Source organism: Kogia breviceps, chromosome 14 (genome assembly GCF_026419965.1).
Source record: "Kogia breviceps isolate mKogBre1 chromosome 14, mKogBre1 haplotype 1, whole genome shotgun sequence".
Taxonomy (NCBI): Eukaryota; Metazoa; Chordata; class Mammalia; order Artiodactyla; family Physeteridae; genus Kogia; species Kogia breviceps.
The window spans coordinates 83,660,106-83,673,512 of record NC_081323.1 but is presented as its reverse complement, the minus strand read 5'-3'; the positions used below and the strand labels follow the sequence as shown (position 1 = coordinate 83,673,512).

The window sequence follows — 13,407 nt, the reverse complement described above, 5'->3', positions numbered from 1 at the left end:
GATCAACTTTTGATTACTCTTTCATGTTCTTTCATGGTATTTTTGACTGTACCAATATATTCTCCTAGACAGTTGTCCAATTGTCAAGATTTTGAAAAATGTTGATGTAAGATCAGACATAATATTTATTTACAATTTCTAATCTCTATAGGGATTGTTTTCTTGTTCTTAATGTCTTCTTATGTCTTTTGTTTGTTTCTCACTAAAAATTGTCTAGGTTTTGTCTATTTGATTTTTTTTAGACCTGTTTGATTTTGTTGATTCACTTTTGAAAGTAATCTATTTCATTAATTTCTTTTTAAAAAAATTTATTTATTTTTGGCTGCATTGGGTCTTCGTTGCTGCACGCGGGCTTTCTCTAGTTGTGGCGAGCGGGGGCTACTCTTGGTTGTGGCGCGTGGGCTTCTCATTGTGGTGGCTTCTCCTGTTGCGGAGCATGGGCTCTAGGTGCATGGGCTTCAGTAGTTGCAGCACGTGGGCTCAGTAGTTGTGGCTTGAGGGCTCTAGAGCACAGGCTCAGTAGTTGTGGTGCACGGGCTTAGTTGCTCCACGGCATGTGGGATCTTCCCCGACCAGGGAGCGAACCCCTGTCCCCTGCTTTGAGGGGTGGATTCTTAACCGTTGCACCACCAGGGAAGCCCTATTTCGTTAATTTCTGCTTCCATCTTTTAAAATTCCTTTCTTCTCCTTTCTAATTTCATTGTCTTCTAATTATTGTGTTTTCTGTTGCTACTTTCTTGCTTTTCTAGCATTCTGTTGGGTTAATCAAATCTTCTTTGTTTTACTTCTTCCTTTCATGGTTTGTCAGTTTTTTGTCCTCTTCCTACACTTTCCAGTATTTATCTTAATATTTAAAAATTTTTTTTAATTTAAAAATTTAATTGCATATTTATCTACTGCACCTAAAGTTGCACAGTTCCTATATCCTTTCCTTAAACAAGACAAAAATCTCAGCAAATATTAGTTTCTTCTGCCCCCTCTTTGCCATTGTCCATATTTAGATCACCTTGGATTTTAGATCTAGGCTGTTTTTAAATCTTATTATTGTTTCTTTGTTTGTAACTGCTCCTCATATTTAATATACTCGTCCTATACTCTCCTATGTCCGTTAGTTTGTTGGAATACATCCTCTAGTAATTCTTTCAGAAAAGGTGACTGGTAAACTTTCTGAGTTCTTGTGCATCTGAAAATGTCTTTATTTTGCTTTCACCTTTGAAGAAGAGTTTGTTCAGGTATAGAATTCTGGGTTCTAAATATTTCCCCTCAAAACTTTGAAGCAGTTGTGTCACTATATTCTTGATTCTGATATTGCTCATAAGAAATCTAATTTCAGTTTATTGTAGGTGATTTGTTTTTTTCTTTTCTTTCTTCAGTGTTTAATATTTTCTCTTCATTCTGAGTGTTCTGAAATTTCACCGCAACATCTGTCTTTGTTCATCTTGCTTAGCACTCTGTGGGCCCTTTTGAATTAAGAATTCATGTCTTTTACAAATATCATAGGATATCGCTTATGTGTGGAATCTAAAAACATGATACAAATGAACTTATTTACAAAACAGAAATAGACTGACAGACATAGAAAACAAACTTATGGTTGCCAAAGGGGAAAGGTGGGGGGAGGGATACATTAGGAATCTGGGATTAATAGATACACACTACTATATATAAAATAGATAAACAACAAGGACCTACTGTATAGCACAGGGAACTATACTCAGTATCTTGTAATAACCTATAATGGAAAAGAATCTGAAAAAGAATATGTATATATAACTGAATCACTTTGCTATATACCTGAAACATTGTAAATCAACTATATCTCAATTAAAAAATAAAAAATAAACATTATTCACACACACACAAAAGAATTCATGTCTTTCTTCAGCTCTGGGAAATATTCTTTATTATCGCTTTAGGTCTATACTTCCCTGTGCTCTCTCTGATCTCCCCTTCCAGGGCTACGAATAGTTGTATGCTGGAATTTGGTCTGTCCTCCAGGTACCTCACCTTTTCTCACACATTTTCCATCTCTATGTCCCTTTGCACCACTATATCCTTGGAAAGTTCACAGCTCATTCCTTAGCTTTGTCTTTTCTGTGTTTTCAGCCCATCTGTCGAGCCTTTTTATTTTCACAGTCATACATTTCATTTCTAACATATCTAATTTTTTGATTTCATAATATTTCTTATGAGTGAAAAAAATCTATCTCTTTAAGGACTTTAATTGTGCTTGAAAAAACTGTCTCCATTATTTGCTTCATTAATTGTTTTTTCTTGAAGTGTGATTTATTATCTGTTGAGTCAGTGCCTTTCTTCCAGGGTATTGGCCTTTTTTCTTAAATAATTTGAAATTCTTGGCATTTGGGGTTTTCCATTAGCTTGTCTCTGTTTCTCTGTTCACTGCTGCTTTGCCTCTTGGAGGGTTGGTGGTATAGGATAAAGAATGTGCAAGAATTCTGTTGTCTAACCTTGAGAGGGTCCCTGTTTCTTCTGGAGGTCATCAGCCTTTGAGGCACCCATTCTGACCACACCTGCCACAGAACAAGTGAGTTCAATGCCTGATTCTTGACACCAGCAGGGATAGGGATCCTGGTCCTACCTGTCTGGCTCCTTCTACCCCATGGTCCTTTGACGGTCACCTCTGCTGCTCCTATGTTGCACCCACTTTAAGCCCCAATCTTCCCTGTGTGTTTTAGACTGTGCTTCCTCCTTCAATTTATTCCCATGTGCTTTTAGTCTCTCAAGGATTCCTCAAAATATCTGGCCCACTGCTTTTTGTTTTCCAATGCTGTTAGGGACTTATTTTTATTTTATTTGTATTTTCTGCTTTATTGAGCTCCGATTGACAAATTTTAAAAGTGTTTATTCAAGTTGTACAACTTGATTTTTTTGGTTTAAAACATGATAATCTAACTGCATATACATCGTGAAATGATTACCATGGATTATTAACACATCTGTCATCTCACATAGCTACCTTTTTTATGTGTGTGGTAAGAACACTTAAGATCTATTCTCTTAGCAAATTTCAAGTATACAATATGGTATTAGGAACCATAATCACTATGTACAGATCTAATCTGTACATTAGATCCCCAGAACTTATTCGTCTTATAACTGGAAGTTTGCATCCTTTGACCAACATCTCCCCATCTCTCCCATTCCCCCTCCTCTGGCAACCGCTATTCTACTCTCTGGTTCTGTGAGTTTGATATTTTCAGACTCCACTTATAAGTGAGATCATACAGATGTGTCTTTCTCTGTCTGACTTACTCACTGAGCATAATGTCCTCGAGGTTCATCCATGTGTCACAAATGGTAGGATTACCTTCTTTTTTATGGTTGAATAATTGTATTCCATTGTACATATACATTACATTTTCTTTATCCATTTATCTGTAGATGGACACTTAGGTTGTTTCCATCTTGGCCGTTGTGAATAGTGCTGCAATGAACGTGGAGGTGCAGATATCTCTTTGGGATACTGATTTTGTTTCCTTTGGATAGATACCCAGAATTGAGATTCCTGGATCATATGGTAGTTCTATTTTTAATTTTTTGAGGAACCTACCATAATGACTGCACCAATTTACATTCCTACCAACACTGTACCAGGGTCCCCTTTTCTCCACACCTTCAACAACTCTTGTTGTCTCGTGTCTTTTTGATAATAGCCATCCTAACAAGTGTGAGGTGATATCTTATTTTGATTTGCATTTACCTGATGATTAGTGATGTTGAGCGCCTTTTCATACACCTGTCAGCCATCTACATGTATTCTTTGGAAAAATGTCTATTCAGATTTTGGGGCCATTTTTATTGGATTATTATTACTGTTTTTTTGCTATTGAGTTTTATGAGTTCCTTATATATTTTGGATATCAATCCTTATCAGATAAGTTTGCAAAAATCCCAAAGCTCCCACAAAGGCATTTTTGTTCGGGAATGGCTGCCAAATTATTGTTACTGAAGGGTATTGAGTAAGGGACCTCCTCTCCCACCATGTTGCCGATGTCACAGTGGGGACTTATTTTTAGATTTTCAATATCTAGGATCTGGAGATGGGAGGGGGAGGTGTCTGCCATCTTGATCCAATCACCATATTGTTTGCACATGTCCCCCCTTCCCCGCCGCAGGCCCCAGCTCAGGCCTCCTCAGCTCTTACACACTGCACCAGAGGGGCTTTTCTAAAATCAGACCCATCTGAGTCATTCCCCACCGCGCCCACCCCCCAGTCCTTCAGCGGCTCCCCACCAGTGTCATAAGACCCACCTCCGGCAGGTTCCCCGCCTCTTCCTTTCTCCTGGCTACTCCCCTTCCTCCAGGCTTCAGGCCACGCCTAGTTGCACGCTGGTCCCTGGGCAGCTGCAGTCCGTCTCGCCAACGTGCCCTCGCTCACCCCGCTCTGTCCTCTGTGAACTGCCCCGCCCCCACACTTTGGGTCTGCGGACTCTGACCTTTCAGTTCTCAGCTGATTGGCCTTTCTTAGGACCTGGGTCGGGGCCCTGCTGGGTTCCCAGAGCTCCCTGTGCTCGTGCTGTGGTTGCTCCTCTGACCCAGTGTTCCCGTGTGTTCTCTTCATCGCACCAACCGTCTTCCCCTCCAGAGCGGGATTTCCTGGCAGGGGGACAGCCTTTATCACTGGTTTCGCTCCGAGCGTTTGAAGACTGACACGATGCTGGGGCTTGATGGCTAGGGGGTGTGGGCACTCTCCCTTCCCCCGAGACCGGTACGCAGGGTCTCAGTGGGCCCCTTACCCAGGAGCACCGTCCCTCCAGCCTGTGGAGGGGCCCCTCCTCGGCCCGCACGGCCTTTTGATCCACAGTCGGCACCTCAGGAACAGGCAGGACTGACCTGACTGTTGCTCTCCCCACAGGCACTGGTGCCATCACACGGTGACACGGACGGTGTCCTGCCAGGTGCAGAACGGCTCAGAGACAGTGGTCCAGCGCGTGTACCAGAGCTGCCGGTGGCCCGGGCCCTGCGCCAACCTCGTGAGGTAAAGGCCGTGGGGCTGACCAGCTCTGCCTTGCCTTTCTGTTCCCTTGGATGAATCCAACCCTCGCACAGCTGCTGGGATAGGGGGGTTGACTCTCGGAAACAGAGTCGGACACGCATTTACGGAGCCCCTTTCGTGTACGGGGCATGGGGGGTGTGCGTACGCAAAGATGAAAGGGACATGCTCCCCACGCGGAAAAGTCCTCACAATCCAGTGGGTATCTGATGAGCAGAAGGGCCAGGTGAGGCCCCCTCACACGCCACCCCCACAAGCCCCGCCTCTCAAGCCCCGCCCCTCATAGGCCCGCCCCACAGCCCCGCCCACCTCAAGCCCGGCCCCTTTCACAGTCTTGCTCCTCTCACCAGTGCCTTCCTCTCCCAGCCCTCAGCAGGTCCTGGGCATTCACAGGGGGAGCTCTGAATGACTGACCAGACTTTCTGGGTCTCTGAGACCCCACCTTGCAGTGCCTCATTGTCCTCTCCCCCTCCACGCCCTGCTCCAGCTCCAGGGACTGGCTTCCCTTACGCCCTCACCCCCACACCTCTCCAGCCCTGTGTTTCTGCCTCAAAGACCCTTCCTCATCTCTGCCTGGGACCACCCTCCTCAAACTCCAAATCCCTTTCCCTTCTGTATTAAGAGAGCACTTTGTGCCCTCTGCTGAAAGGACTTACTGCATGAGGTGTGTATTAGGCAAGGTTCTCCAGAGAAACAGAACCAATAGAATAAGTGTGTAAGTGTGTGTGTGTGTGTGTGTGTGTGTGTGTGTGTGTGTGTGTTGGCTATATATACAGGAGATGGAGAGATTTTTAAGGAATTGGCTCATGTGGTGGTAGAGGTTGGCGCATCCAAAAGCTGCAGGATAGGCTAATGGGCCCGAGACCCAGAGAAGAACTGATGTTGCAGAAGGAATCAGAATGCAATCAGCTGACAGAATTTACTCTTCCTCAGGGGAAGTCAGTCTTTTTCTGAAAGCCTTCACCTGATTGGGTGAGGCCCACCACATTATGGAGGGTAATCTGCTTTACTCAGAGTTTACCGCCTGATGTTAATCTCATCTAAAGAAATACTTTCATGGCAACATCCATCTGCATTTGACCAAATATCTGGGGACTGTCACTCAACCAAGTTGACACAGAAAATTAACCATCAGAGGGTCATCATGAGTTAGATATGTTTTCATCACCAGAGATGGAGAATGAGCCCATCAGTCAGGGCCTGTGCCCACACAGTGCTGTCCCCTATAGGGCTCACCGTGGAGCTGACACCAGAATCAGCCTGCAGCATGAATTAGTGGGACCCACAAATGTGGCAGAGAGTCTGGTCCTGGGCCAGAATTATTATTGTTTGTTTTTATTATGAAGATAGTGATACATACTCACTGCAGAAAAAGTTCAAACATTCGGTAATAACTGAATAAGGTAAAAAATGAGCATTCTTTCCTCTCCCAATGCCACCTCCATAATCCCATTATTAATATGTCATTCCAGACTTTTTTCTCCACTTATACGTATATATGTAAATATATTTTCTTTTTCTTTTTTTAATTTATGTTTCATTGAAGTATAGTTGAATTACAATGTTGTGTTAATTACTGCTGTACAGCAAAGTGACTCAGTTATACATATATATACATTCTTTTCATATTCTTTTCCATTATGGTTTATCACAGGATATTGAATATAGTTCCCTGTGCTCTACAGTAGGACCTTGTTGTTTATCCATTCGATATATACCAGTTTGTATCTGCGAATTCCAAGCTCCCAATACCCTCACAACCACCCTTGGCAACCACCAGCCTCTTCTCTATGGTCCCTGATTATAAATGTATTTTCTTAAACAAATACTAAATGATGTTATTTTGTTCTACAACTTGCTTTTCTCCCAGAAAAATATTTTGAAATATATTCCCGTAGAGCCACCTCATTTTTAACAGCTGTGTAATAGTCCACTGTAGAAAAACATCATCATTTATTTTCCATGTCCTCAATTGATGGATATTTAAGTGGTTTCCTAGTTTAGCCATTCCAGACCATGCTTCACTTTCATCATTATATATATTTTAATGCTTTTACAAGTGTTTTTTAAAAAAATATTTATTTATTTATTTGGTTGCGCTAGTTCTTAGTTGTTGCAGGCTCCTTAGTTGCAGCTTGTGGGCTCCTCAGTTGCAGCATGCATGTGGGATCTAGTTCCCTGACCAGGGATTGAACCCGGACCCCCTGCATTGGGAGTGCGGAGTCTTAACCACTGGACCACCAAGGAAGTCCCTACAAGTGTTTTTATTTATTTTTTCAAACTTTTTTGGGGAACAATTTTAGATTTATGTAAGTGTTGCAAAAAATAGTAAACAGAGTTTTTGCATAACTTTTCCTTTCACCCAGCTTCCCTGTCTTAGTCCGTTTGGGCTGCTATATCAAACCACCATAGACTGGGTGGCTTAAACAACAAAAATTTATTTCTCACAGTTCTGGAGGCTGAGAAGTCCAAGATCAAGGTGCTGGCAGATTCATTGGCTGGAGAGAGCTCTTTTCTTGGTTCACAGACAGCCCTCTTCTCAATGTATCTTCACATGGCAGAGGAGATGAGGGAGTTCCCTGGGGTCTCTTTTATAAGGGCACTAATCCCATTCATGAGGGCTCCACCCTCATGACCTAATCACCTCCCAAAGTCCCCACCTCCAAATATCATTACACTGGGGTTAGGTTTTAACATATGGATTTAGTGGGGTGACACAAATATTGAGACTATAGCATACTCCTAAGATTAATATCTTCTGGGACTTCCCTGGCAGTCCAGTGGTTGGGACTTCGCCTTCCAATGCAGGGGGTGCGGGTTCGATCCCCGGTTGGGGAGCTAAGATCCCACATGCCTTGCGGCCAAAAAACCAAAACATAAAACGGAAGCAATATTGTAACAAATTCAATAAAGACTTTACAAATGGTCCACATCAAAAAACAAAAATCTTAAAAAAAGATTAATATCTTCTATAACCATACAATTATCCAAGCCAAGAAATTAACAACAATGCAATACTATTAACTAAGACCTTATTCAAATTTTACCAACTGTCCCACTAATATCATTTTTCTGCTTTTTTTCCCCATTTTTCATTTAAGTTGTCATATCTCCTTAGTCTCCTCTAATCTGGGGCCATTTCTTAGTCTTACTTTGTCTTTCACAACCTTAACACTTGTGAAAGTACGGGCCAGTTATTTGATGGAGGTTATGCATTTTTGGCAAGGAGACTGTAAAAGGCATGTTGTACCTTTCTCAGGGCATCATATTAAGAGGTACATCAATCAATACTGGTGATGTTAACTTTGATCACTTGATTAAGGTGGTGTCTGCCAGGTTTCTCCACTGTTGTGTAATTATTTCTCCCTTTTTCATTTATAAATATCTTGTGGGGAGATATCTGAGTCTAGACAAACGTCCTGTTCCTCATCCTACTTTCACCCAGTAAATTTAGCATCCACTGGTGATTCTTGCTTGCCATGATTATTATTATGGTGTTGGCCAAATAGTGATTTTCTATTTTCATCATTTTTTAGTAGTAGAGGTTCTTAAGTTGGGGTCCGCATGGTACACAAGTGTTTTTATATACTCATTCTGCAGGAGGAATGGCTAAGTATATGGATACGTCCATTAAAAATTGAAGGCAAAGGACTGCTTTTATTTTATTTTATTTTAAATTTATTTATTTATTTATGTTTTATTTTTGGCTGCGTTGGGTCTTCGTTGCTGTGCGCGGGCTTTCTCTAGTTGTGGCGAGTGGGGGCTACTCTTCCTTGCAGTGTGCAGGCCCCTCATTGCGGTGGCTTCTCTCGTTGCGGAGCGCGGGCTCTAGGCGCACGGGCTCAGTAGTTGTGGCGCACAGAGTTAGTTGCTCCACAGCGTGTGGGATCTTCCTGGACCAGGGATTGAACCTGTGTCTGCTACATTGGCAGGCGGATTGTTAATCACTGTGCCATCAGGGAAGTCCCTAAAGGACTGATTTTAAATGCTGTGCTAGAGGGATGGCCAATGGATCCATAATGAAGAAAAGATGCTGACCCCCTTTCCTTTTCAGCGGAGGGCACAGAGACACCCCCACCCCTTTCCCTCCCTCCCTCCCTCATCTCCCAGGAGCTGAATTCCAAGAACCTCCTGCCTTTCTCATCATCAGGGAGCGTCAGATGACCAGGTCACCACCTCCTGACCCTGGGAGCATCTTCTGAGAAGGGTCTTTGGAGTCTGGTCTATAAGTGGACCTGACAGTGTGGACCCTGCTCAGTGTTGGAGTGGCCGCCCTGCCCTTCAAACCGCGAAGCTGCTGGTTGGTCCCAGAATTCAGGCCACTGAGAAGCAAGGCTATGCCTGTCTCACAATTCTGACCCCACCAGTCTCGCTTTTTGCAAGTGGGGAGCCAAGCTTGGAAGTGGCTCTTTACAAGACATGGGATTTGACTTCAGCAAACTCATATTGTCTTTGGAGTTGAGGCACACGAAGAGTTTATGCCTCGACTTTAGCCACAGTCCCACGTGTTGGGTGCCCCCCCCCCCACCCCGGTCAGCTCCCAAGGTGGAAGCAAAAAAGAGCACGTACGCATGTGCGTGCGCACACACACACACACACACACACACACACACGCGCGCCATTGTATTGTATTTGGGTTTAGAGAATGAACTGTCAGGATTCCCTTTACTGAAAAACCTTGGAAGGAAGGGAACAGTGGGCTGGCTTTCTTAATGTCAAAATTACAGCTTGAGGTTTTTATATTTTCTAAATACAATAAGGCACCGTTAAGAAAAGCCAAACGAGCTAAGTACTGAATTACTGACCTCAACTGAAAAAATGTTAAATGATCATTAATTTTCACGACTGTCTTTTGCTTTCTGACTTAAGAAATTACAGGAATGATGTTTCAGAAGCATCAGGGTCTTGTCTTTGGGGTGGGTATTTACAGGCCTTTCAGGGAGGCCTCTCCCTCTCCTTGGCATCAGGAGCTGAGAGCAGAGCGTTCAATCAGAGCAGACGTGCATTTGTCACGAGCCTTCCCTCTGCCTTCAAAACGTAGCCAGCAGGAGCTCTGTTAAGGAAAACTTAATTCCCATTCTTTCAAGGAATTCTGTATTTCTGATGTAACTGTCATTCCTACTTCTGTTATTGTTATTTGTTAGGGAAGCAGGGGTTACCCCACTTTTCTTCCTCACCAGTAACACACATCTGAGTTAGAACTGGGGCGGACCCCTTTTGTGGTCTCGGGCTGCTGGCTGGGCAGGAGGGTGGCGGGTTGCTCCCTGGTGACCTGGGGTGTCACGTGCATGCTGCTTTCAGGTCCCGATTCTGCTGGTTTCACATACGATGCATTGTTTCGGTAGCAGCCACCTCACTTGTGTCCCCACGTCCCTCCTGTCCCCCTCCAGTTCCTTCTGGCAGATCATGGCACGGGCCTACTCCAAATCTTCCAGAAGCTTCCATTTCACCTAAAAGTCCACACCTCTCTCTGCGGCCAACCAAGATCTCATGTGACGCGGACCCTGTTCTCTTCCTGACCCCGTGGCCTTTCATGGGCTGTCTCGCTCCTTGGGCTCCCGTCACATGGACCTTGCTGGCCTGGAGGCTGCGTCCCTCCTCGGAGCTTCACATTTGCTTGTCCTTTTCCCTCGACTGCTTTCACCCCGAGAAACTGGAAAAGCTGGATCTCCTACGTGATTCAGTTCTCTGCTCCAGCGTCTGTCTTACCTCAGCCCCCATAATTCTCCAGCCTTTATCCCACTTAATCTTTTTTTAAAAAAATTATTTATTTTATTTATTTCTAGCTGCGTTGAGTCTTTGTTGCTGCACATGGGCTTCCCCTAGCTGCGGCGAGTGGGGGCCACTCCTCGTTGTGGGGCACGGGCCTCTCATTGCGGGAGCTTCTCCCGCGGCAGAGCCCGGGCTCCAGGCGCACGGACCTAGTAGTTGTGGCACGTGGGCTCAGCAGTTGTGGCACGCGGGCTCTAGAGCACAGGCTCCAGGGCATGGGGGACTCTTCCCGGACCAGGGCTCGAACCTGCGTCCCCTGCATTGGCAGGCGGATTCTCAACCACCGCACCACCAGGGAAGACGTATCCCGCTTAATCTTATTCTTAGCATTTGTCACTCTCCGACCCACAATGTTCATCCTGTGTCAGCCTGGTCATCGTCTGCCTGGCCCTCTAGCCTGGGGGCTGGGGGAGGGTGGGGGCTGTCTTACTCCCTTCTGTACCCCCAGTGCCTAGCGTTCAGGGGCTCAAGAAACCTTGAAAAAGCCTTACCGAACGGATGGTTCTATGTCGGGAGGGTGAAACGAGATCAGGGTTGTCAGAACGCTTTGAAATCGTGCACAGCGAGTGCGTAGCGGTGAGCCGTGAGCACAGATCTTTATGGAGCAAAGTTCTTGTCTTCTAAACTGGTCTGCAAACTTGTGACGAGGAGATGGAGGCTCAGAGAGGCAAAATGACTTGCCCAAGGTCACAAGGAGAGTCGCAGGGACTGGGCTGGGTTTGATGCTGGCCCATCAAGCAGGCCCCTCTGGGATGCTCCTGAGGTTTCAAGGCCCAGCTCCCTTTTCCCCCCAATGAACATCTGTAGACCTCCTCCTGTATACAGGCCCCGAGGCTCCCAGGAGAGTGCGGGTGAGAACACAGACCAGTTCCTGACTTGGGGAGATGGCCGCGGGGCTGGGGAGGGGAACACTGGTCAGAGCAGCACAGTAACAAGTGCACAGTTATGTCTGCCCCTGGTGCTGTGTGGAGACCGAGTGGGGCCCAGACCCGCAGGGAGACCTTTCCTGAGCTGGGGCATCCTGTGAGGGGAGTTTTCCGAGGGAAGAAAGAGCTCCAGGGGCTGCCCTGGTGGTCCAGTGGTTAAGACTCCGCACTTCCAGCTCAGGGGCAGGGGGCATGGGTTCGATCCCTGGTCCGGGACTTAAGATCCCACATGCCGCGTGGTGCGGCCAAAAAGTAAAGACAAAGCTCCAGACTGTATGGCCCTGTCTCAGTGAGATTATTGTTTCTTAGGCTAATTTTTTAAAGCGTACTTTTACAGTTTTCTTAAGAGTCTGCATGCTGCAAAAGTCTGTGTGCTGGGCTGATTCTCCAGAGCAGAGCCTCAGGGTGGGAGGAGCTCGGGAGGACCCGGGGAGCCCTTTGAGGCAGAGACTGTGTCTTATGCATGTTTTCCTGTATCTCACAATACCTTGGGCTGAAAACAATAGATGACATTGCTGAAAGAGGCTTCGATAACAGGAGCCTATTAATCTCACAACAGTCTGGAAGAGGTACTTCCGTTTGGGCCGATGATACGCTCAAGATCTCGGCCTCCTTTATCTTCCTCTCTGCCAGCCCCTGCGTGTCTGCCACATGGCTCCTCAAGATTATAGAAGGGCGGCAGCAGCTCCAGGCATCACGTCTCATATAACAGTGTCCCGAAAAAGGAGGAAAGGGGATTTGGCACCACTTTTTCCTATCAGAGAGGATTGTCTTTTCCAGAGCCTTCAGCTGATTCCCCTGATGTTTCATTGGCCCGGCTTTGTCCTCTTAGCCTGGGTTTCCCCACCTCTGAAATGGGAGTGCTCCTTAAGAGGTTGTTGGAGGATGGTTGGTTGGAAGTTCAGTGGGGGAAGTCCTGTACCCTGGCTTGTAAGAAGTGCTCTGGGAATGCAGCCTGAGGCCGGGCCACGGCTCAGCTAAGAACAAAAACAGACTCACAGATATAGAGAACAGACTCGTGGTTGCCAACGGGGAAGGGGAGTAGGGGAGGGCAGGAATGGGAGTTTGGGATTAGCAGAGGCAAACTGTTACATATAGGATAGATAAACAACAAGGTCCTACTGCATAGCACAGGGAACCACATTCAATGTCCTGTGACAAACCATAATGGAGAAGAATATGAAAAAGAATATATATATGTATAACTGATTCATTTTGCTATACACCAGAAATTAACACAACATTGTAAATCCACTATACTTCAATAAAATTTAAAAAAACAAGTAAAGAAGCAGATCCCAGGAAAACCACCCCCAAGGCAGCTCCCAGCAGGTAGTTCGGGCCTGGGCGTGCTCTGAGCTTGCATTTCTTATTCTGAGGTTAGGGTGGCAAACCCCAGCTGAACCCCCATAGCCACCTTGTGCTGTAGTCTCTTGTTTATAATCCTGGCTACTCAGCTGTGTCTTGCCGTATTTCAATCCTTGGTTCCCTTCATTTCTGGAAACGTTTTGGATGCTTTTGTTTGCGTTCACACAGAAATTTTGCACAGAAAGCAAGATGGTGCGTGACTGTGGTGTGATCGGTGGCAGATGGCCTCTCCCAGTTCTCCATTTCATCCTGCATCTCACCATCCCTTTGATCTCTAGGACATGAACAGATCCTAGATTTCTTACCTTTTTTCTTTTTAAAAAAAAA

At 45.4% G+C, this 13,407-nt stretch overlaps 1 protein-coding gene across 2 annotated transcripts in view; it reads left to right on the top strand.

Moving 5' to 3' along the window:
• COL26A1 (collagen type XXVI alpha 1 chain) overlaps positions 1 to 13,407 on the top strand; it is a 173,094-nt gene that overhangs the window by 38,370 nt on the left and 121,317 nt on the right. For both annotated transcript variants that reach the window (XM_059038704.2, XM_059038703.2), the window contains exon 2: positions 4,877 to 4,999. In XM_059038704.2, coding sequence (XP_058894687.1) covers positions 4,877 to 4,999 — 123 coding nt within the window. The remainder of the gene's footprint in view (positions 1 to 4,876; positions 5,000 to 13,407) is intronic.